Source organism: Sus scrofa, chromosome 8 (assembly GCF_000003025.6).
Source record: "Sus scrofa isolate TJ Tabasco breed Duroc chromosome 8, Sscrofa11.1, whole genome shotgun sequence".
Taxonomy (NCBI): domain Eukaryota; kingdom Metazoa; phylum Chordata; class Mammalia; order Artiodactyla; family Suidae; genus Sus; species Sus scrofa.
Genome location: NC_010450.4, coordinates 138,716,420 through 138,739,034, shown reverse-complemented (window position 1 = coordinate 138,739,034; position 22,615 = coordinate 138,716,420). Strand labels below are relative to the sequence as shown.

The following is a 22,615-nucleotide window of genomic DNA, read 5'->3' as shown; positions in this document are numbered from 1 at the left end:
CTCACTATTACTAGCATATTCTTCTCCCAAATCTGCCGGATTAAGTTCCTCATTACCTTCAGTCTCAACGTAAGTATCTCACTTCTTTAGACAGGCCTTCTTTGGCATTCTCTTCTCCCCATCGTCCTTCACCAGTGTAAATTTAGGTGTCTTTCATGTTATTCTTACTGTACGTAATGACAAATATTTTTGTGATTGTCTAGTTTTACAAATTCCATGACAATACTTTGTGTTCACCACTGGTTACCCCAAGTACAGTGTTCATGACTGTTTCTTCAAGCCTGTGATGCCATCAGTTACAAGGGATATCCTGATTTTGGAGATGTTAAGATGTTAAAAATGCCAATCGTATTAGCAGAACGTCACCTATGTAAGATGTTCTCATTTCAGAGATGTAAAATACGAAACAGAAATATGTCATTGAATCAACACAGTGTGGTATAAGCATCCTTCTATGAAAATTATGAAAAAGCCAATTCCCCATTACCCAAGACCATAAATTTCTTTGTTTGTGGTGGTCTTCATTTATTACAAATGTCTTCTCAAAATTATTTTCTTGGTTAGCTGGGCAGGTAGTGAATCAGATGAATAAGAAGCTGCAGACAGGTTTTACGGAGCCAGAAGTGTTACGAATATTCTGTGACACCTGTGAAGCGGTCGCAAGGTTACATCAATGTAAGACTCCAATAATTCACCGGGATCTGAAGGTACGGACTTTAGACTCCTTGCAGAGACTCCCTCTTAAACTTGAAGTTAAGTGTTCTTGGACGGTCTCATCTGAACCAGCTTTTACTACCAGTGGTCTCTGTCCCCTGCTGCATTTCCCGAGGCCATGTGAAGACCGACTAGAATAGAACCTGAGCATGGAAGCTTCTGGCATGGCTGCAGAGGTGGATTTTGTGCTCCCTTTACAGAGCAGGCTCCTTTAAAAGGTTTCGTATGAACAAATAGATGAACATCACTGACACAAGTTGGATCTCCCTCCAAACCATTTTTTCCATTTCGGCACTCCTCCTATTTCCTCTGACTCCTTTTAAGCATCCATCAGGGTGTTGTCCAGACATTCTGGAGGTGACTGTAAATGGGTCTCTTTTCTCATTTATAATTTAGTACAGTTTTCTATAATTGACTGTAATTTGGTAGGGATTGTCACTTTAAGGTCACTTTAACATTTTTGTGGAATCTGACCTCTTGTGTTATGGTATCCATTGGTTACACTGGAAAAAGTCCCCAAAGGGGATTGAACATTCGTGGTATCATATTGCTTGAGCTATTAGTACACATATCATTTAGAACCATAGGTGTCCTCTGATGCCTACAAACATTAGGATTACAAATTATAAATGCCTCTTCCTGAAATGCTTTATACCCAGATATCCCATGACCGACCTTCCCCTACTTCAAGTATGCTCAGATGCATTTTCTCAGGGAGTCCTATCCTTGCACCACCTTATTTATAAAAATAACCTAAACTTCCCATTCTCTTTTTTTCTACCTTTTATTATCACTTGTCGCTTTCTCAGATACTATGTAATTTGCTTATGTGTTATGCCTATTGTTTATTTTCTTTCCTCTCCCACTAGAGTGTAGAATGTGGGCAAGGATTTTTTTCTCTTTTGTAGTGATGTAGTCAAGCATTTAGAATAGTGCCTGGCACATAGCAGTCTCAGTAAATAACAAGTGAATGAATCCCAACTGTGAGTAATTGTACAAGACTTGGAAGGAGTGGTGATAAGATGCTCTAAAAATATAAGATGATAGACGGTGGCACTTAGGGTATAGCGTGGTAACCATGAACGCTTCCTCTCGGGAGGCCTGTGCTGAAAGGCACCAGTGGAGGCCAGATCGCAGTGGGACTGCAGACCTCAGTCCCTAGTTTGGAAAATCAGAAAAGTTCACTTCAGTGCTTTCAAATATGCAGCTTTTGCATTTTTCCTAATAATTCGGCCTTGTTTTTTGTGCTGTCATTGCTCACTAACTTCTTTTTATATAAAGTTGATGTTTTCATCTGAGTCTTCTTGGTCTTAAACCAAAAAAGACATTGAACTGCATAATTTTGTATAGGCCATGTTTCATAGACGTAGTTCTTTTTATATGTGTAAATTTATGCAGACCTAAGATGTCATATACAAATCTTTATTTTGTGGATATCTTTTAAAAAGTAGACTAAAATGAAAGATAAATGAAAAATTATAAAAAGTGAGGTTTTTTTGTAGAATGGAGAGAAGTTGAATTATTCAAGACTGTATCATATAAATAAAAATATTTTGGAAAAAGGTAATAATAGCATTTATTTTGTGCTTATTTCAGTCACTGTTCTAAGCTCTTTACGTGTTTTAATTCCTTGTTTTTAGTCATTCCATGTGGTAGGGATTGCTGTCTTCCCATTTTAGAGATGAGGAAGCTAAAGCACAAGCGTGGTTAAGCAAATTGTCCAAGGGAACATAGGCTACTAGGTAGCAGGGCTGGGCTATGAAGCCACACTCTTCTGTTCTAGAAACTGTGCCTGTAATTTTATTTAAGTTCTTACAACTTCTCTGATTTCTAAATTAAGGCATAAAGTAAAATCTGTGTTTTTTAGTGTAGTATTTTAGATCAAAGTGGGACTACAAGTCAGTCAGAGGTAGAATTTTAATGGTTTTGTTGCTTTTCTATAGATGAGCTGAAGTGTCAGGAAAGGAGAAAAATGGAGGTGTAGCATAGACTCTTGACTGCTCCCAGCTCTTCTCTTTCATAGAAGCAGTTTTAGAGAGGACTTAGTTCCAAATCCACCTTGCGGTGGAAGAAGCACATCTCTGTTCTGAGTAAGAGAAGCAGCAGCTGGAGTAAAGAATATTTAAAATATGTTCTTCCATTTGTCCTTTCTCATGATTTGAGGTATCTTATCTCCCTCTGTGTGTGTGTGTGTGTGTATGGCACAAGCCCTTTAGCGTTTATTGTATAAATATATTGTTGTAAAAATATAATTTTCGCCTTAAATACTACTACTAATTATTGCTTTTTCTTTTTTGAAGGTAGAAAATATTTTGTTGAATGATTGTGGAAACTATGTACTTTGTGACTTTGGCAGTGCCACTAATAAATTTCTTAATCCTCAAAAAGATGGAGTTAATATAGTAGAAGAAGAAATTAAAAAGTAAGTGTCTGTCTTTATTGTGCTTGTGTCATGGGAATTTTAGTTAACTTGGGTCTGTGACCAGCTCTGCTGATATAAATTTTAGGTATTCCATTTATAGATTTCTTTAAAATATTCTGTACCATAGACATTGATTAGTTGATGCCTGGTTCCAAAGAAGATACATTTTACTATGGAAACAAGCTTTTCATCTATGTTGTAAACAAATATTATGAAGAAATTTGTTCAATAAGCTATAGTAATCAGTGGAATCACTAAAGGGAGTTATAAGTTACTGTTCGGTTTAAACATCTTTGTTTTTATTGGTACCAAGGATTTATGCATGTTAGGAAAAAAATAAGTTATTTGAAAACAGTTAAATTTTTATTCATATTTAATATTAAGAAGATTGACCTATTAATGTGTCAAACTATGTAGAAAACTCCTTTCTTTATAATAATGCATTGCGAAACTCTCTGGTAGAGATATTACGCATATCTGCCTTAATCTTACACTTCCCATGCTTGCTAGAGTACTATAAGGACCTTTGCCTGACATTTCTGTTTCTGATTTTAGAAAACAGTACTTTTTGTAAGTCTAAGATTATTTTAATGAAATGATACAGAATACAGAAAGATCTGTTAGAATAGGGATTTCTGAATAGTTGCCTTTTTAATTTGCTTTTCTTCACTTACAAATTCTCAGTTGTTTAAGACTATCCAGGAGCTTTCATTTGAACTGCAACATATATTTTGAAATAGCCCAAATAAAGCTGACCTCGCTCTAGCTCATTTGTATAAAGCTGTGGTTTTTCCAGACTTAAGTATTTCTACTCAGCAAACAGCCTGTGATGATTATGGTAGATTCCATAAAAACAAACTCTTTAGTAAACGCATAAATGTCCTGAAGAACTCTAGAATGAATTATTGTATTGATTTCATATATATGTATACACACACACACACACACACATATACACACATAATTTAAAAAGTTGTTGGATTGTGATATATATAATGGGCGCTGTAGGATTCTGCTCAAGCATCTCTGACGTGCTGGAAGGTTCGTTTCTTGCTATTAAGATCTGAACTATAGTTAAGGTTCAGCAGAATTTACATTAGTGATGAATGCAAGCCTTTGAGTTCCTGTGCTTTGTGGCTCAATTGATGGTTAAAGGTCTAACTCTTTATTCAGTTAACAGGTATTTATTCAGGGCCTACACTGTTGTTGGTGCTGCAGTATAGCAGTGAACAAAGAAAAAGTCCTGCCCTCAAGCAGTTTGTATTCTGGTTTCTTAGATCCTGCCCCTGTAGTGGTAGCTTTCAGAATGTATCACCAGTTGTATGGGTAATTTGGAAAAAGTAAGATGGTAGAATGTTGAGCTTTAAGATAATTCATGTAAAATAAAACATACAAACACTCAAAATGAATCTTAAATTGTGTTATAAGAAGTCCTTTGATATTCTGGTAAATTCTGCCATGAAATTGAGTACTACTTCATTAAAATATTCTGTTCATAGTGGATTTGGAGTTTTTATAATGGTAAATATTTGTTCACAGTATCTTTTAATTCCAGATTGCTTCTATTCAGTCAGTTTTAGAAGTGAACATAATTAGTTAGAATTATGGCAACCAGACTACTTTTAAAACAACAGTTTTTAAAACAAACCTAAAAGAGATTTACTATCATGTGTAAGGAATTACATTAGCATCCATAAAAACAAACTGCTTAATAAGTATATAAATTAATTTTTTGAGTAGAAGATTTACTTTTAAATTAATAAACTAAAATATTTTGATAAGGATATTTTTTAGTCAGATTGTATTATTCATACAAGAAATTCAGGGAGAACTAGGTTTTCAATCCATTGTCTTTATTTTAAATTTTTCTATTAAAATTAGGTTTTTGTATCATTAGAGATGCTACTGCACTTGTTGAATAAAAATGTGTATAGATGCTTTGTATTGTTTAATCCTCGATGGACTTTTAATGAGCTTTAAAAATAGTGTTATTTCTTTATAATGTTATTGAACCTAAGAGTTTTTTGTAGTTTTATGTAGAAACAATGTAGTGTTTGTCTTTTTTTTTTTTTTTTTTTATATCTCCACTCCATTTCACTTATTTGCTGCCAGGTATACAACTCTGTCATACAGAGCCCCCGAAATGGTCAACCTTTATGGAGGGAAGCCTATCACCACCAAGGCTGATATCTGGGTAAGGCCAAGAAAGGCTGGCATTTTCACTAACCAAATTAACAAAATCTGAGTTCAGTTGATTATTTTTTCCCCTGCCCCCAACAAGGTATTTTCTAAGAAGTAGAAAACAGTGGTGGACACTAGAGCTTTTTATTCTGCAGAAGAAAAATACTAGCACCTATTGTCTTCTTAATCCTGAGATGGAAAGCTTAGGTATAAAAATAAAGGATTTCCATATAATGTAGCTTTTTACCACAGTATTTTTTAAGAATTTAGATTACATATGCTTGCAACTTATTTTTTTTTTTTTTTTTTAATTTGAGTGTGATTTTGGTTGATACCAGTGTGGAAAAGCTGGAACTAACTCTTAAGAAATTACACTGATAATTTTCTGAAGTACTTTTAGATTTTTTTAATGGAAACCAACATGAGTAAACCTTTAAAAATTACAAACATACCATTGACTAGCCTCTATATAGTAAGGTTCTTTATCATGTAGCATCTATATCTGGATTGAAATATTGAGGTATATCATATTTCCGTTCAGTTGAATTTTTGTTAGTGTCAGTACCTCTTCAGAACTAATAAGTAAATTATGTTTTGGCTGTATTTAAACTAGGAGGAAACTCTTTTAAATGTGAATTCATTTAAATTCAACATGTATTTAGCCGTATTTACCCCTAGTGACCATATTGGGGATGGAGAAAAAAATATTTCTTTGGAAGTAGTTTTAGAGTTTACAAGGAAAGTAACGTTTATTTTGTTTTAAAAATAGAATGTTTAGAAAGTAGTTGAGTATCATGTGTGAAATCAAATGAATACCTTCTTGGTGCTCCTCTCCTGGCCTTCTCTTAGAGGGTTTGGGATACCAAATATTCCTACAGGGTAATAAAAAAAGAATACATGTGGTATCTTTTCTGCTTTCTACAGAAGATACACGTTTTCACAGGGATTCTTAAATCTTGTGGTTGTTGAATTTTTATCCATATACATGATGTAATCAAACCGTAAATAGGTTGATTGTAGTTAATTTGATCCAGCCTGTATGACTGAAATGCAGGTTGCTCTCCTCAGCACTAACATTTGACTCATTAAATGGCTTGTAGTAAATGGCTTACGGTGTAATGTAGGAAGCAAGTTCAGTTGGTTGACACTTTATAAAATGAAGGTATTCATTAGAGGAGGTGGTTGTGGAAGTCTTTTCTGGCCTTATTTTGTGACTGATGCTGAAATCCACATTACCTAGGAAGAGTATTTCAACAGCAGTGGAAACAATAGGCATCATAGCTTGACTCCTATTTTGAAGTCATCAATGGCTGAATTAAAAAAAAAATTAGTCTCTAAGGCACACGATTGTTAGCCAATATTTTAACAAAAAAGGAAGGAGTCTTTTTTTGTTCATTTTTCACCAGGCTTAGTATGGGTGCGAGGCAGCATACTAAATTGTCAGTGATAAGTTTAAAATTTATACCATTTATAAATTAGTGTACAGGGCAGTATTTCTATAATGCCTATTTCTATAATGGATAACTGAGTATAGCTGTGACAAATAGATACTCAGAGATAAAAAAGAAGCCAGAAAAAAATCAGAAAACAGAATCTATGTTTTTATGCTTGACAGAGATAGTTTTAATTTCTATGATGCCCATTTTTATGCTTGTCTTAGCTCAGGTGAAATGCTCCAACATTTTCGGTATGAATTCAGGAATATCCAGAAAAAAAATTGAATTCCTCTCAGTTAAGAATTACTTCTCTGATGTTGTTTCAGGATAGTACCGATTCAGAAAGTTAGGATACTGAAGTTTAAGCATTCATTTAGCATATGTATTTTGGGGAAAAATCTTGCTTTGAGGTTTCCATCATAGGTTATTTTTATCCTGAGAACTAGGGTGCTGATTTTATTGAACATTAGGAAATTCGGTGAGAGATGCTTCATGTTACCTTTTAATGAGGAAAATTGAAGATGGTGGTACAGCTTTCACAACGAGGTTCCATTCCCTCGTTTCCTGGACAATTCTCATTGTATCAAGTGGATGAAGAGGGAGATGCCTTTGGTGTGAAAGAATTAGGACAGCTCATTGTAGTCACACTATGTGAAGCAGAGTACTTTTAGATTTCTGCTTTTTTTTCCTTCTTTTTTTAAGTATACTGGCACCGCTGTGTAAAATTGTTGTTGGGAACGCCCATGTTTACTCTAACAAAAGACACGTTAGTGAAGGTTTGATTGACAAGATAAAACTGGCTAAAGTGGAGATCTCTTTTGCCTGTCACCTGGGCGGAAGAAAGTTGTAATTTGATGCAGATATTACACCATTAATGGTACTTTGTTTAGTGCTGTTGAGGAAGCCTTATGCTCAATTTGATGCATAAATACCAAAAATATTTCTCCCCAAAAGAAAGAATCATTATAAATTTTTTTAAGCCACATTGAACTGGTTATTTCTATTCAGAATCTTTCTATAGTAAATAATTTAGCATGTTTTTGAGCTAATATGTTGAAATTTCTGAAGTTTTAAACTTTTTTCATTGGAAAACTTATAATACTGAAAGTAATGTTTTTTAAATTTATGATGTTGAACTCAGTGATATTTCTATGTATTGTGATCTTCATGTTCGTTATAAAACTGGTATATTTGTTTGTTAATTGGGTTTGCTAAGTTGCTGTGTGGAGAGAATTCAACAAAGGAAAGCTGACTTGTTAATTTTTAGATAGGCCAAATTTCAGTATTGATGTAATTGTGTAGTAACTATTGGTTAATTCTGTACAGTCAGTTTAGAATTATATAAAGTGAGAAAAAGAATGTATATATGTATGGGTGGCTGGGTCACTTTGCTGTACAGTAGAAAATTGACAGAACACCGTAAACCAACTATAATGGAAAAAATAAAAATCATTATAAAAAACAGAAACAAAAACAGCAAAAAATAAGAAATGCCCCACACATTCGTAAGGCTTGTAGGTGACACTTCTTGTGACAGCATAACGATTTCTTGAGCAGAAGATCACATTTTGTTACTGCATCTCAGGTTTGAGCTGTTAGCAGCGTAGCTGAAAATCTCTTGTGCTACTTTTCTACGTGCAGTTTGTGTTTTAGAGTGTTTTTTTCTTTATTGTCAGCAGTTGGATTTATTGGTGCTGTGATGTCTATGAGTCCATGCAAGTGAAGCAGACAGAGCCCTTCCTTGGTGAATTTTATATAGATTACCTAGGTACAAATAGGATTTGGCTTACTGTAGAATAAAAAGTATAGGATTATACACGGAAGTAGAGAACTAATATATGTGCTACGAAATAATGACAGTTATTGAATATGAGTGAAATATTATTAGTGAATAATGAGTAAAAGTGTATTGATGGTTGTATGATAAATTTGATGGTGCTGGGTAACTCATATGTAGAATCCCAGGATTTTAAAACATGTTTTATAGTGAATTTTAAAAAAATTCTGCTAGGAGAGCCATGTGCTTACTTGGTTGGTTATTATATACTAAATATGTGTATTCCATGTGAGAGAAATAAAAGTGATTTTTTTTCCTCCCAAGAGGAACAAGCCACTTTGAATCTTAGTTATCGTTTGTGATCTAGAGCTCTATGATGATATTAATTCAGCCAGCTAACCACAGGTGTGACAGAAAAATATGGGAATGATGCAGTTAAAGGTCTTTTCACAAATTAAGCATATTTATTAGTTTAAAGAGTGATTTGTGAAAAGATTGATCCAGTATAGAAACATCACGCTTTTGTTTCTTTAATAACATTTCGGTTTGTGGCTGGTTTTTTTCTGTCTTGTGGTGAAGTTGGTGCTTGAGCTCTGATGCTATTCATGCTTCTTTGTTTTACAGGCACTGGGGTGTTTACTGTATAAACTTTGTTTCTTCACTCTTCCTTTTGGTGAGAGTCAGGTTGCTATCTGTGACGGCAGCTTCACCATCCCAGACAATTCTCGTTACTCCCATGACATACACTGCTTAATAAGTAAGTATGTGGGATCTGTGAAAACATTGTAAGATACTATCCTGAGGGCCCATTATTTCCATTCCTTTATCTAAGCCTAGTCTTTTAATTTTGTGAAACTACATATAAGAAATACATTAAAAAAGATGTTTATAAGACTTTTATAGGAATGAAGGAAGCCTAATTACTGATTAGTACGTGGATATTTTTAAGCTTTAGATAAGTTTTTATGGATCATAGAGTTATGAAATTAAGGAAACTAGGATTTCTGATAAAACTTACAGCGTAACATTTAATTATTCAGTCTTTGTACTTTTGAAATCCAAATATCTGGGTCTGTTGCTTCTTTAGATCAAAGTATTGTCAATCTTAGAGTGTCATGTATTTGGTCATCCTTTTTAATATTTATTCTGTGTTGATTATAAAATCAGAAAGCAACCTAAGTGTGGCATCAGAAGGAGTGATTCTGTGGACCTTTGATTGCAAATGAATATCTCAGTTTTCCTTCCCACCTCTTTTGAGAGTATTTTCTTCCTTTTTGATAGATACTGCAATTTAATTTTTTATATAAGCACGTGGTGAAATTTCTGAAGAAGATGACTTGGGCGAAGAGGGCCGTCAGATATTAAAATACTTTAGGAAGCTGCAGTATTTAAACAGCACTGCCCAGCACTTTTAACGAAAGTGTTTCGAGCATTTTGGCTCTATTTTCTCCGTTTTAAATGTCCTTGGTCATGGCCTCCAGCTGTGGCAATCAGTGTCATAGAAAAGAGGATCGGCCTAAATGTATTTGAGGTTTTGTGCGACGGAGATGGCAGTTCAGCTTCGTGGGGAAACAGATGGACGTACGAAAATTTATTAATCATTTGTGGATGAGAACTCAGGCTGGATCTCTGCCTCAGACATTATGCTAAAGCTTTAGATAAATCAAAGACTGAAAGGTAAAAAATAAAACATAAATGCACTTGAAGAAAACAGGCCTTGAATTTCTTTATAACACTGGACTGGGTAATCTATAAGCTAGACTTTTAATCTCAGGAGCCAGAAAAAAAGACTCCATTGATACATACATTTAAACCATTAAAAGTCCCCCCAAACCATGAACCCGAGCATAAAGTCAGATGATAAATTGGAAAAAAAAAAGTTGTTACACAATTGTCAAATGATAACTTTTGCCATTTATGAGGCTCATGTAACTCAAAAAGAGAAGGGCAAACACTCCAAAAGAAAAATAATCAAAAGAAAATGGGGCATAAAAGACTATCTAGCCTCACGTTGCAAACTTAAAGCACAGTCTTTCTGTGTATGTAATGTGGATTTGCTCATACATGTTTGAAATTAGAGAATTATGTCAGTTGAACACAAAAATTACATTGCTTCATGTGGAATGTCTTTCTTAGGTGAGGGGAACTGGGGGCATTTGGTGGGGAGGTGGTTTATGACGTACACAGGAAAGGAAGTAGCCCTTAGCTTGGCTGCTGCACTGCCAGCATGGAGACTTTTCTCTCTTAACTGGAGAAGAGAGGAAATATGAGCGCTTGGACCTTGGGTTTTCTTCCCAGAGAGGTCTGCCTCTCAGTCTTTGGGTGGCTCTCTTCTAATGGGTGGCCCCCTGAATGGCTGGCTCAGAATTACGCCTTCATCTTCGTTGGTTGAAAACCTCTTAGTCTTGTTTTGATGTGTTTTATGTCCTTGTGACAGCTTTCAGCCAAATTAAGCTACCTCCCTGGACAGTTCCAAGTTATCTTCCCAAGTACAAATTAATGTTTTTGTCAGTGCTCTGGTGACAGAGCCTCATAGTTTTTCAGTGGTTTGTCCCAACTCTCTTTTCCACATTAGCCCTATTATTTTTAGCTTGTCATTCTGCAGAATGTAAAATTTTTTTTTTAAAGAACAAACATACCTTTAGTAGAGTATATTTGAATAAACATTAGACCCTTAAGCTGTTCTACATTATTTTGTTGCCTTCATCCTTCATTGTCCAGAAATTAGGGCATCAAAAGCACGAAAGAACTCTGATTATTTAAAATGCTCGAAAAATAGATTGAGGAATTTACCCAGTTGAGTGTTGTGGTTAATTGAAGTTTAACTTTTTATTGAAGCCCTGTTGTCAGTCATTGTGGTTCTGACACTGTTTTGTTGTTAAATATAATGTTTTCATCACAGTTGTCCTGAGGATTTTGTTGAGGATCTTACACTGTATTAGAAGCTCAGTGTTCTCGTTGGACAATACTGTATGAGAGACTGGACAGTATGTACCCTGATTCATGGTTTAATTTGCTTATAGTAATAAGGTCTTATTTTCCTGTGTTAGAGGTTTGTTTTTTCCTTCTCTGTGTATATGTGTTTGTGTGTGCTGAGAAGGTAGAAGAGCTAAACACGGCTGATGATTTTAAGATCTAATTGGGCTCTAGTTCATTGATGCTTTCCTGGGCATCATTTGTCAATGTACAGATTTTAGTTTTTGTCAATGTTAGTATAAATTTGACCTTGTGTTAACATCTTTGAACTTACTTCTGTGAGCTGGGCAGAACTAAAAAGACAAGGGTGAATGCAGTAAAGCTGATTAAGTAAATGTTGGTATTTTATCTCCTGTCAAAGGGCTTTTGTGAACCCTTCTTAAAATTTTTTTTCAGTCTTTTCAGGCCTGTGCTGGTGGCATATGGAATTTCTAGGCTAGGGGTCAAATCAGAGCTGCAGTTGCTGACCTGCACCACAGCCACAGCCATGCCAGATCTGAGCCACATCTGTGACCTACACCACAGCTCCCAGCAATGCCAGATCCTTTAACCCACTGAGCAAGGTAGGGGATTGAACCCGCACCCTCACGAATACTAGTTGGATTCCTAACCCGCTATGCCACAGCGGGAACTCCTGGACTTTCCTTTTTAAATATTGCCTTGAGAAGTAAAAGCTTAATAAAGCAGAGATTTAAAAAACCAGAATATACTTATGCTTTTTAGAAAATGTTTAGATTCTTTGCAGATTTATTCTCTACATTTTTCACACATCACCTTGCCTGTTTCCTACCATCCCATTTAGGTTTCTCTGGCGGCTTTTGCAGTAAAGTGATGAATGATTTACATTGCTTTCACATAAATCCTGCCTTCGGAAAACCAGAAATTGACTAGCAGCGCTCATCGTTTTTGAAAGTGAAGCTTTTTATTGCCAGTTGTCTATTCATGCAGTGTGATCACTCCCGTGTTTATATTTAAGATAAAGCATTAAAAGGACACATATCTTTTTAGTATTAATAGATTTATTGATGCTTTTTGCATATATTTTATGTGATTGAAGATTTATGAAAATGTAGTCACCACGCTTAATCTTTCTTAAAACTCTATGGTGTGTGGCTATGCAAGTATTTGAATATACTTTTGATTATCACCAGTTTGGTCAAGGGTAATTATTATTGCCTACTGTCCATGAAGCTTAGTTTTTTAATCTTTTGCAGAATTTTCTTCTTAAAAGTAACAGCATTTAGAATTTTTCTTCTTAGCTTCTGTTAACTTTGACAATAGACAGAGGAGGTGGATTGAGGGGGGTGAGGAGGAAAGAAGCACTTTCCATTTGGGAATCTAAGAGTTGAATTTCGAGAACATGTAGAGAATGAGAAGCAGAACAGACAGGATTAGATTACCGAATAGTTATGTGGAGTGAACAGAAGTCTAGCTGCTTCACCTTTCTTTTAGCTTCTGTCATGGTGGTTAAGGAAGTACATTGTGGAGATTAGGAGCAAGGCCTCGAGCCAAAGGGCCTGGACTTGCACCTACCCTGTCACTTATTTGGTACAGAATATTGGGAAGTTCTGTTTATTTCAGATTCATTTCTTAAATAAGCATATTAAAATTACCTACCTCTTAGGGTTATTGTGAAAATTAAATGAGTTAGGAAAAGTGCTTCTTAGCATCCCTAAGTCCTTCGTAAGAGATGCCTCTAACACTGCCCGTCATCACTGCTGCAATAACTATGACTACTTCTGCTGCTGATGTCATTATGATTCCTCCTAAGTGAACCTAACATTTCTCATTTTCTGGATAAAAGTCAGGGCATTTGCTGTCAGCTGCTCATTAGGATGTACTTTCCCTGCAGAGATTTCTTTGAATGCTTAGGAGCGAAACTTAGTTTTTCAAATCAGTGGCGGATAGCAAAGGTTCACCGTAGTTACCACATATTCCAGAATGTACTGCGAAATGTAACTACTAAGGTTATTTTCCTTACCTCTTACTCTGTGTGGTGATGTAGTCATTCAAAATGAGTAGTGGAGAAGGCTTGTCTTGTTTTGTTTTGTTTTGCTTTTGGGTCTGGTAACATTGTCGCTTTATGGCTCTTTGTTCTGGCTCTTAGCAGCTAGAATGTACTGGGTTGAATTTATTGGGTTCAGAGTTGTACTTATTTTTGAATTGAAATCATATTGTCACAGGTGTACAGCAGGGTTTAATGTATGTGTGTTGTGATTTGTCCCCACAGCACATCTAGTGGACATTGATCACCTCACTTGTTTACAGGTTGTTTGCCTTGTGCTGAGAACTATGAAGGTCTTTTAGCAGCTTTGACAGTACAGTACAGTATTTTTAACGTAGTCCTCGTTACATTTTCAGGATTTATTGTGTTGTTATAAGTTTGTACCTTATACAGTATTTTTAACGTAGTCCTCGTTACATTTTCAGGATTTATTGTGTTGTTATAAGTTTGTACCTTTTGCCCACCTTTCCCCGTTTTTGTCCTTCTCCTGCCTCCCACCTCTGGCAGCCACCAATCTGTTTTCTGTATCTGTCTTTTTAGTTTTTTTGGGGTTTTTTTTTTTTTTACAAAGAATATATAGTTTTGCCCTTTTCTGTCTGGCTTATTTTACTTAGCATAATGCCCTCATGTTTATCATTCATGTTGTTGGAAATGGCAGGATTTCCTCTTCTTTTTTTAGTGGCTGAATAATATTCCATTGTATTTATACACATTCACTTTCTTTATCCATTCATATATTGCTGTATACTTAGGCTGCTCCCATGTCTTGGCTATTTATTGTAAATAATACTGCAGTGAATGTGAAGGTGCAGATATATACTCAGAGGTAGAACTGAGGTTAATACGGTAGTTCTGTCTTCAGCTTTTTGGGAAAGACCTCCATACTGTTTTCCATAGTGGCTACTGCAGTTTATATTCCCACCAGCAGCACAAGGGTTCCCTCTTTCCCACAGCCTCCCAACACTTGTTGTTTTCCTGTATTTTTGATAATAAATTTATTTCAATACCTACTTTCTGTGGGAAACCAGGAACTTGCTTGCTTGTTTATATACACTTAAAAATTTACTATGGAAATTAAAAAATATGTACAAATATAGGCAGAATGGTGCAGCGGATTGTTAGGTACCTGCTACTCAGCTTCAGTGATTATCTACTCATGGCCAGTCCTTTTTCATCTATGCTCTCAGCCGCTGTTTCATATATACGTACATATATGTATATTCAATCCCAGACATTTTAATATACTTTTGAAAAGAAATCAGATTAAGTAGGGTTTCCTTGGAGGGTTTCAGTTGTTGGCTCTGGTTACTGCTTGGGGAAATGTGGAGAGAGGGCTATGGCAGCAACAAGGGCCATCCCAGGCACACTATCCGGGCATATTTATAGTGCCATTCAGTCTTTCCTTTACGATTGAACACATTTATTATTAGCTGTTAAATTTGGTTCCATTCTAACAGTCTGCAGAATATTTATGCCTAACGTGTAAGTTTCTGTAATGCTCTCCATAGGTTAACAGACAGAAATAACACGTTAATGCTTGAAGTATTTATGGTTGCAAAATTGGAGTGGGTATTTCTCTTTTTAGGTAGATTAACTGTAAGTGTGATGATTGGAAGTCTGTGGGAGAAAAAAGTTACCTTTGTAGAAGGAAAAAATTTTAATGGATTTTAAGCAGGAACATTCTTTTGAAACTTCTCTTCATAGTATTTTCCCATTCAGTTTGTTGAGCCATTAGGTTAGAGGTGCTGGCTTAATTTTTACTTAGGCCCAGGTGTGAATCCATCATCTCATGTAACTTGAATGGGAACTGTTTCATTTAATATTTGGTGTGAGTCCTTGATCAAACCATAATCTAACTTGGTTACTGCTGTGCTACAGTAGCAACTGCTTCTTTCAGCTGCTCATTTTGTTGGAACATGCGTGGATGTTGTACTTTGCTTTGCGAAACTAGAATGAACATAGTTAATTTAGCTGCCTTGGACAAGTGTTTTTAAATCAGATATGCCTGGTACATCAGTTGGAAATATCATGGTAGCTCAATCATATACTGTGTTCAGTGGTGAAACTGGTTTCAGGTTGTATTCGTGGCATTCGTGTTGATAGAAAAAGCACGCAGTTAAGAGGAGCCCAGAAACAGCCTTCCTTTTATTTCTCTGTTGCTCACTTTTTAAAAGTCACTTCTTTATTTGCAGTAGAATCAAGGTCATTGGGAATGGTCTCGTGATGATTCCTGTAATCCTTTTAAGTGGAGTAAACAGGGTATATTCTAGCTTCTCTGCCTTTAAGAAAAGAAACATAATCACTTGATTCACTTTTAGGTGAATTAGACACATGGATTTTTAAATCCTGTCCTTCCTTTGTAAGTGACTGTGGTTTTATTGTCATGAAATAGGGGTTAATGAAACACTAGACTTGAGGTTTAATTATCGTGGGAGAAAATGACTTTTGATCAGCTGCTTGTCTAAAGTTGTCATTATTGTTGGAGATGCCTCATGGTATTTAGCTAGATCAAAACTGACAGCACTGTACTCCAGATGACACCTTTCAGTGATCTAGGGTACAGTTTGCAATTCATTCTTTTGGAAAGTTTGGGAAATTCTATTATTAAATGCTTTAGGGAGGCTTTATTGAGTTTTTTCCCTCTTTCTTTTTAAATAGCTGATAATATTCAATATAAAAATATCCAGAGATAAAAATGTAGCTGTGTTCTACTGTGGGTTTCAGCGTCTTCATACCTTGAATTTTAGAGCCAAGTCAAAGGTGGTAACATAGGATCTCATCAGACAGAATGGTAGAGCAGATTGCCCAGCGGAATTTATTTATTTACTTACTTACTTATGTACTGCTTTTTAGGGCTGTACCTGCAACATATGGCAGTGCCCAGACTAGGGGCTGATTCGGAGCCACAGCTGCGGGCCTAAGCCACAGCCACAGCAACGTGGGATCCAAGCTGTGCCTGCAACCTACACCACAGCTCATGGCAATGCTGGATCCTTAACCCACTGATCAGGGCCAGGGATCACACCCACATCCTCATGGCTACTAGTTGGGTTCTTAACCCACTGAGCTACAGCAGGAACTCCACAGAGCAGAATTTAGATCTGAAGCCAGATGGGCCAGTTAATGTATGTTCAACCCACCCAGTCATAGACAGTGTTGGCAGACTATAGACTCCTCCGTAGAAGTGGGCAACTGGCAAAACATGGTTCTGCAGAGAACATGCATGTCCAGAGAATAAAGTGCTCTGAAAGAAAGGGCAGCAGAGATGGACATGTGAGGGTGCTTGCTTTTTTCCTAGTTTAAATTAGACAAATCACTGTCTTTCCCTTGGGGAGGAGTGCGTTATGCTCTGTAGAGAGGTTACTAACCCAGTGGTCTTCAGACTGCTTGACTGTGTGATACATAGTGAAACATACATTTTAGCTAGGACCTGGTACGTGTGTGCGTGAACAAACACACACGTAAAACAGGGTTCTTGAAACATTACTTGTACTTACAGTGATGCACCCTAATATTTTCTATTCTGCTTTATTAAAGTCGAAGCTAGTCATGATCTTTTAGGCTGATAAATAAAATGGGATCAGCACAGTTAGACAAACTAAACTCCTTCTGGAAGGTGTATTCCTACATGAAAACATGAAGCAGGAGAGTTAGAGGTCCTTTTGTTTGCTTATAAGATGATTCAGTTCTACCCACAGCCTGGCTCCCTAAACATTAGGGGACGTTGTGTTATGCTTAACTTGAGAGAAAGAATTACTTACACACCTATCGGTTAGAGAACATAATATCTCAAGTTTATGTACATTTCTTCACTTCTTCTCATATACTACAAAAGAAAGAAAAAAAAAGATTGTCTAAAGGATCATTCTTTTCCTCTTGAGATACTCAGACAGCTTTTCCTAGATAAAGCCTGGCCAGAGAAGTGTATTTTCGTACCATACCATTCTCTACCCTTATGGAATTTCCTCTGCTGAACTGTGTTTAGGTGTCACGTCACTGGTCCGGGAGGCCTGAGCCGGTGTCGCTCATTGCGGTTCCTCAAGGATAGTGTTCACTCAGTGTGAGCCATCTGGACGAAGACTCAAAGGAGAATTTACTCTTTGCTTCTCGAGTCAGGACTGGCAGTTTTATTAGCGCCTGGTTTTGTGTTGAGGATGCTGTGATTCATTTAATGGTCGTGTTGCCTTATTCGTGTTAACAACAAAAAGTGGAGAGCTGAATTTTTGGCCTCATTTATAGGACCAAACATAGGCAGCTTCTTAACTGCCGTCATTATCTCTCAGGTTTTTTTTTTTTTTTGTCTCAGCCGTTACTTTTCTATTAGTCTTAGTTTTCTTTCATATTTAGAAAATCTTACAGTTTTGTATATGCCACTTCCATTCCTTTATAGGAATTAATATTTAGAGTTATCTATTGTTAAAGTTACATTTTTAAAGGCCAAATAAACTTAATTGTTAGGATAGAAAAATAGAATTTTAAGTTTGAATTTGGTAGGTTTCTTGTTATTTGATTTTTGAAAATTATATTAATAAGTATTTATTGTTAAATTCTGTTTAAATTTATAACCGTCATCAGGTACTGTTGTCACTTTTAAAACATGTAATATCTGGGGAGTTCCTCTCGTGGCTCAGTGGTTAACGAATCCGACTAGGAACCGTGAGGTTGCGGGTTCGATCCCTGGCCTTGCTCAGTGGGTAAAGGATTCGGCATTGCTATGAGCTGTGGTGTAGGGCACAGACGCGGCTCGGATTCTGCGTTGCTGTGGCTGTGGTGTAGGCCAGTGACTGCAGCTCCGATTCGACTTCTAGCCTGGCAACCTCCATATGCCGCGGGAGCGGCCCAAGAAATGGCAGAAAACAAACAAACAAACAAAACATGTAATATCTGTTGGACCAAAATAAATTACGGTTTTGGAGGAGAAAATAAACCTTGTAGATTTCTCAAATCTTTTCTAGAATGAGATTGAATATGAACTAATAAATGTTAGAATTAAATGTTTTAAATTATTTCCCTCTAACAATAGTGATAAAATAATAAAAAGATAATTTTATAAGTGATATATGGTAGCCTTTTTAAGTATATGGAATCAAGTATTATGCAGAATATAATAAAACTGAGTTTAGAATCTTTCAAATAGTTTTTTTTATTTCACATAAATATGTGTAAATTTTTATTTATTTATTTTTTGAAATTTTTTTTTTTTTTTACAGAGTAAAATGCATACATTTAAACGCAATTACATTCACACAGATTATTGTATCATGGATCTTAAGAAACAGATTAAGTGACTCCCTCTGGAGAAGTGGAATGGAAAGTATGCTGAGACAAATAGGAAATTTATTATATACTTTATCCCATTTTGTATGGCTTTCATCCTTACTATTTAGTATTATGTATTACATTTCAATTTTTCTTTAATAATTAGCATTATATTAAAATTGTTATGCAACTAAAATTTATAAAGAAGAAAGCCTTATATACCATTAAATATTTTATATAGCATAATGAAAAGAATAACTTAACTGGTAAGAATAACAAAAATAATACTCCCTCTGAAAATAAGTAAAATATAAAATGCATAAATTGTTTAAAAAACGGTGTAACTATATAAATATGTCCTCACAATTTGTTACATCTTATTGATTCCTCAATATAGGCATTACACCATTCTAGGGGATGTGATAATCAAGACATTATAGACCTTACATTGTACCATGGAGAGAAATGGTTATTAATAATGCAATTGTAGAACTGTATTATTTAATTGTACAGTTGCATTATTTAATTATAATTATCATAAATTCTTTGATGGAGAGGAAATCAGAATCAGATGTAAGACTTCAGCATTCCAAGAACGATGTCAAATGACCCCCTTCATGGTGGATTATGCACTTATTGACTATGAGATATATTTCTTCTCCAGAGATTCCTTGTTTGTGTATCAATTGTAGATTTCTGGTTTGCAGTCATTCTGAAGTTTTGATATAAGAGTCTATATGTATACGAGACTGTTTTAAGTTGTTGTTCTCTTAATTGCAAGTGCATCTCCAGTGTCCTGTATTTGTACCCACCTCTTCTCATGATTTCTGATTTTGGTGGTATAATCGTGCATGGATGATTTCGTATCTTTACTGTATATATACCTTTACTGGTGAGCCTTGTCATTTGTGGAATTTTTGTTTCCTGTTGCTGTCTTGTCTTCTGCCTTTCTCTGTTCCTTTAGTATTTGTTGTAAGGCTGGTTTAGTGTTGCTGAATTCTCTCAGCTTTTGCTTATCTGTGAAGGTTTTGGTTTCTCCTTCAAATCTGAATGAGAGCCTTGCTGGGTAGAGTAATCTTGGTTGGAGGTTTTTTCCTTTCATCACATGAAGTATGTCATGCCACTCCCTTCTGGCCTGCAGAGATTCTGCTGAAAAGTCTGCCAATTACCTTATTGGGGTTCTCTTGTATGTTACTTGTTTCTTTTCCCTAGCTGCTTTCAAGATTTTCTCTTTGTCTTTAATTTTGGTCAGTTCGATTAATAGGTGGCTTGGTGTATTCCCCCTTGGGTTTATTTTATATGGTACTTTATATGTGCTTCCTGGATTTGAGTGAGTGGTTCCTTTCCCATGTGAGGCAAGTTTTTGGCTATTATCTCTTGGAATATTTTTTCTGTCCCCTTCTCTCTCTCTTCTCCTTCTGGCACCCCTATAATACGGATGTTGATGCGTTTAACATTGTCCCAGAGTTCTCTGAGACTCTCTTCATTTCTTTTCAATCTTTTTTCTCTTTTCTGTTCTGCATCTGTGAGTTCCGCTAACCTGTCCTCCACCTTGCTTATTTGTTCTTCTGCCTCCTGTATTCTGCTGTTAGCTGCTTCTAGTGAATTTTTTATTTCAGTTATTGTATTTTGCATCTCTTCTTTTTTTTTTTTTTTTTGGTCTTTTTGCCATTTCTAGGGCCACTCCCACGGCAGATGGAGGTTCCCAGGCTAGGGGTCGAATCAGAGCTGTAGCCACCAGCCTACGCCAGAGCCACAGCAACGCTGGATCCGAGCTGCGTCTGCAACCTCCACCACAGCTCACGGCAACGCTGGATCGTTAACCCACTGAGCAAGGCCAGGGACCAAACCCGCAACCTCATGATTCCTAGTTGGATTCGTTAACCACTGCGCTACGACGGGAACTCCTTTGCATCTCGTTTAAGTTTTATATCTTGTATCTCTTTGGTCAGTGTTTCCTGTAAGTTATCCATCTTTGCCTCCAGTTTATTTCCAATGTCTTGCATCATCTTTAGCATCAACAATCTAAAGTCTTTTTCCTGGATGCTGAGAATCTCATCGCTTAGCTGATTTTCTGGGTTTTTTCCTTTCTCCCTCATCTGAGTTACGTTTCTCTGTCTTTTCATTTGTATAGGTTTTTGGTGTGGTGACCTTTTTACAGATAATAGGGTTGTAGCCTCTCTTACTTCTGGTGACTGCCCCCGTTGTGGCTGAAGTGGGTATGGGGGGCTTCCTGTTGGGAGGGGCTGATGCCTGCCCCCTGGTAGGTGGAACTGATTCTAATCCCTCTGGTGGGTGGGGCTTAGTCTCTGGATGGGATTAGAGGCAGCCTGTTTACTGAGGGGCAGGGCTGTGATCCCACCTGGATTGTTGTTTGCCCTGGGGGTTCTCAAAATGGCCCCCTCCAGAGAAAGGCAGCTGCTGAATATTCCCAGGAGCTTTGCTTCCAGTGTCCTTCCCTCACAACAAGCCACGTTCACCCCTGTTTTCCCAGGATGTCCTCCAAGAACTGCAGTCAGGTTTGACCCAGATTCCTTTGGAGACCTCGCTCTGCCCTGGGACCCAGTGCACATGAACGTCTGTGTGCGCCTTTTAAGAATGGGTCTCCGTTTCCCCCAGTCCCGTGGAGCTCCTGCACACAAGCCCCACTGGCCTTCAATGCCAGATGCTCCAGGGGCTCTTTCTCCCAGTGCCGGATCCCCGCATGTGAGGGTTTGATGTGGGGCTCAGAACTCTCACTCTGGTAGGTGAGTCTCTGTGAGCCAGTTAGTTTCCAGTCTGTGGAGCTTCCCACCCAGGAGGTATGGGGTTGTTTATATCATGAAATCACCCCTTCTACCTCTTGATGTGGCCTCCTCTTGTTCTTCTGGAGTAGGGGATCTTTTTTAAGGTTTCCAGTCCATTGGTGAAGAGTGCTCAGCCTTTAGTTGTGAATTTTGTTGTTTTTAGGAGAGAAGTTGAGCTCCAGTCCTTCTATTCCGCCATCTTAATCCTGTCTGTCAGATCTTTTCTAGAATGAGATTGAATATAAACTAATAAATTATAGAATTAAATGTTTTAGTGATAAAATAATAAAAAGATAATTTTATAAGTGATATATGGTAGCTTTTTAAAGTATGGAATCAAGTATTATGCAGAATATAGTAAAACTGAGTTTAGAATCTTTCAAATAAATTTTTAAGTTTATGCTTAGTGTCACTTGCTAGACAACCACGTTAAAATCAAATTGATTTAGCGCATGTGCTGCTGGAGATGTATCACGCATTGTTCCCATATTACTTGAATTTGGAAGGAAGATTCAGTCCATTTTGATTTACAATTTTAATTTAGCTGTTTATATACCTTGATATCTCTGTACATAATTTTGTTAGCAAATTTCAGAATCTAATTAATGCTGTACATTTTACATTGCAAGTCTGTTAAAAATGACTTGAACATGATAAAAATTAGAGCTCATCAATGAAGCAGGTTTAGAACATGGAGAATATTTTAACAAAATATGGGGATTTTTTTTTGGTTACAGAATTGAGTATAAATGTCACCCTTCTCACGAAATTGTAAATTAATAAGTTACCCAAAAAATAGAGAAGTGGTAGAGTCATTTTGGTCAGACAAAAGAGTAGGCTTTTCAGGCAGTCCTGTAAGATTAATGTGAAATCTGTTCATGATGGAGCCACCCAGCTGCTTCCTCTTCTGAACCCGATGTGGTAGCCCGTTGAAATTCAGAACTGGGATGAGTATTGCCAGCCACAGTGTGGCAGAAAAGCACGTTTTAGGGAAACTGTTGTGCCAACCCTGAACTGCTTGGTTAAATAGATTATAATGCATATAATTTAGTCTTTTCT

At 36.5% G+C, this 22,615-nt stretch overlaps 1 protein-coding gene across 2 annotated transcripts in view; it reads left to right on the top strand.

Moving 5' to 3' along the window:
• BMP2K (BMP2 inducible kinase) overlaps positions 1-22,615 on the top strand; it is a 118,727-nt gene that overhangs the window by 50,932 nt on the left and 45,180 nt on the right. For both annotated transcript variants that reach the window (XM_021101897.1, XM_021101898.1), the window contains exons 4-7: positions 565-707; positions 3,015-3,136; positions 5,249-5,330; positions 9,155-9,287. In XM_021101897.1, coding sequence (XP_020957556.1) covers positions 565-707; positions 3,015-3,136; positions 5,249-5,330; positions 9,155-9,287 — 480 coding nt within the window. The remainder of the gene's footprint in view (positions 1-564; positions 708-3,014; positions 3,137-5,248; positions 5,331-9,154; positions 9,288-22,615) is intronic.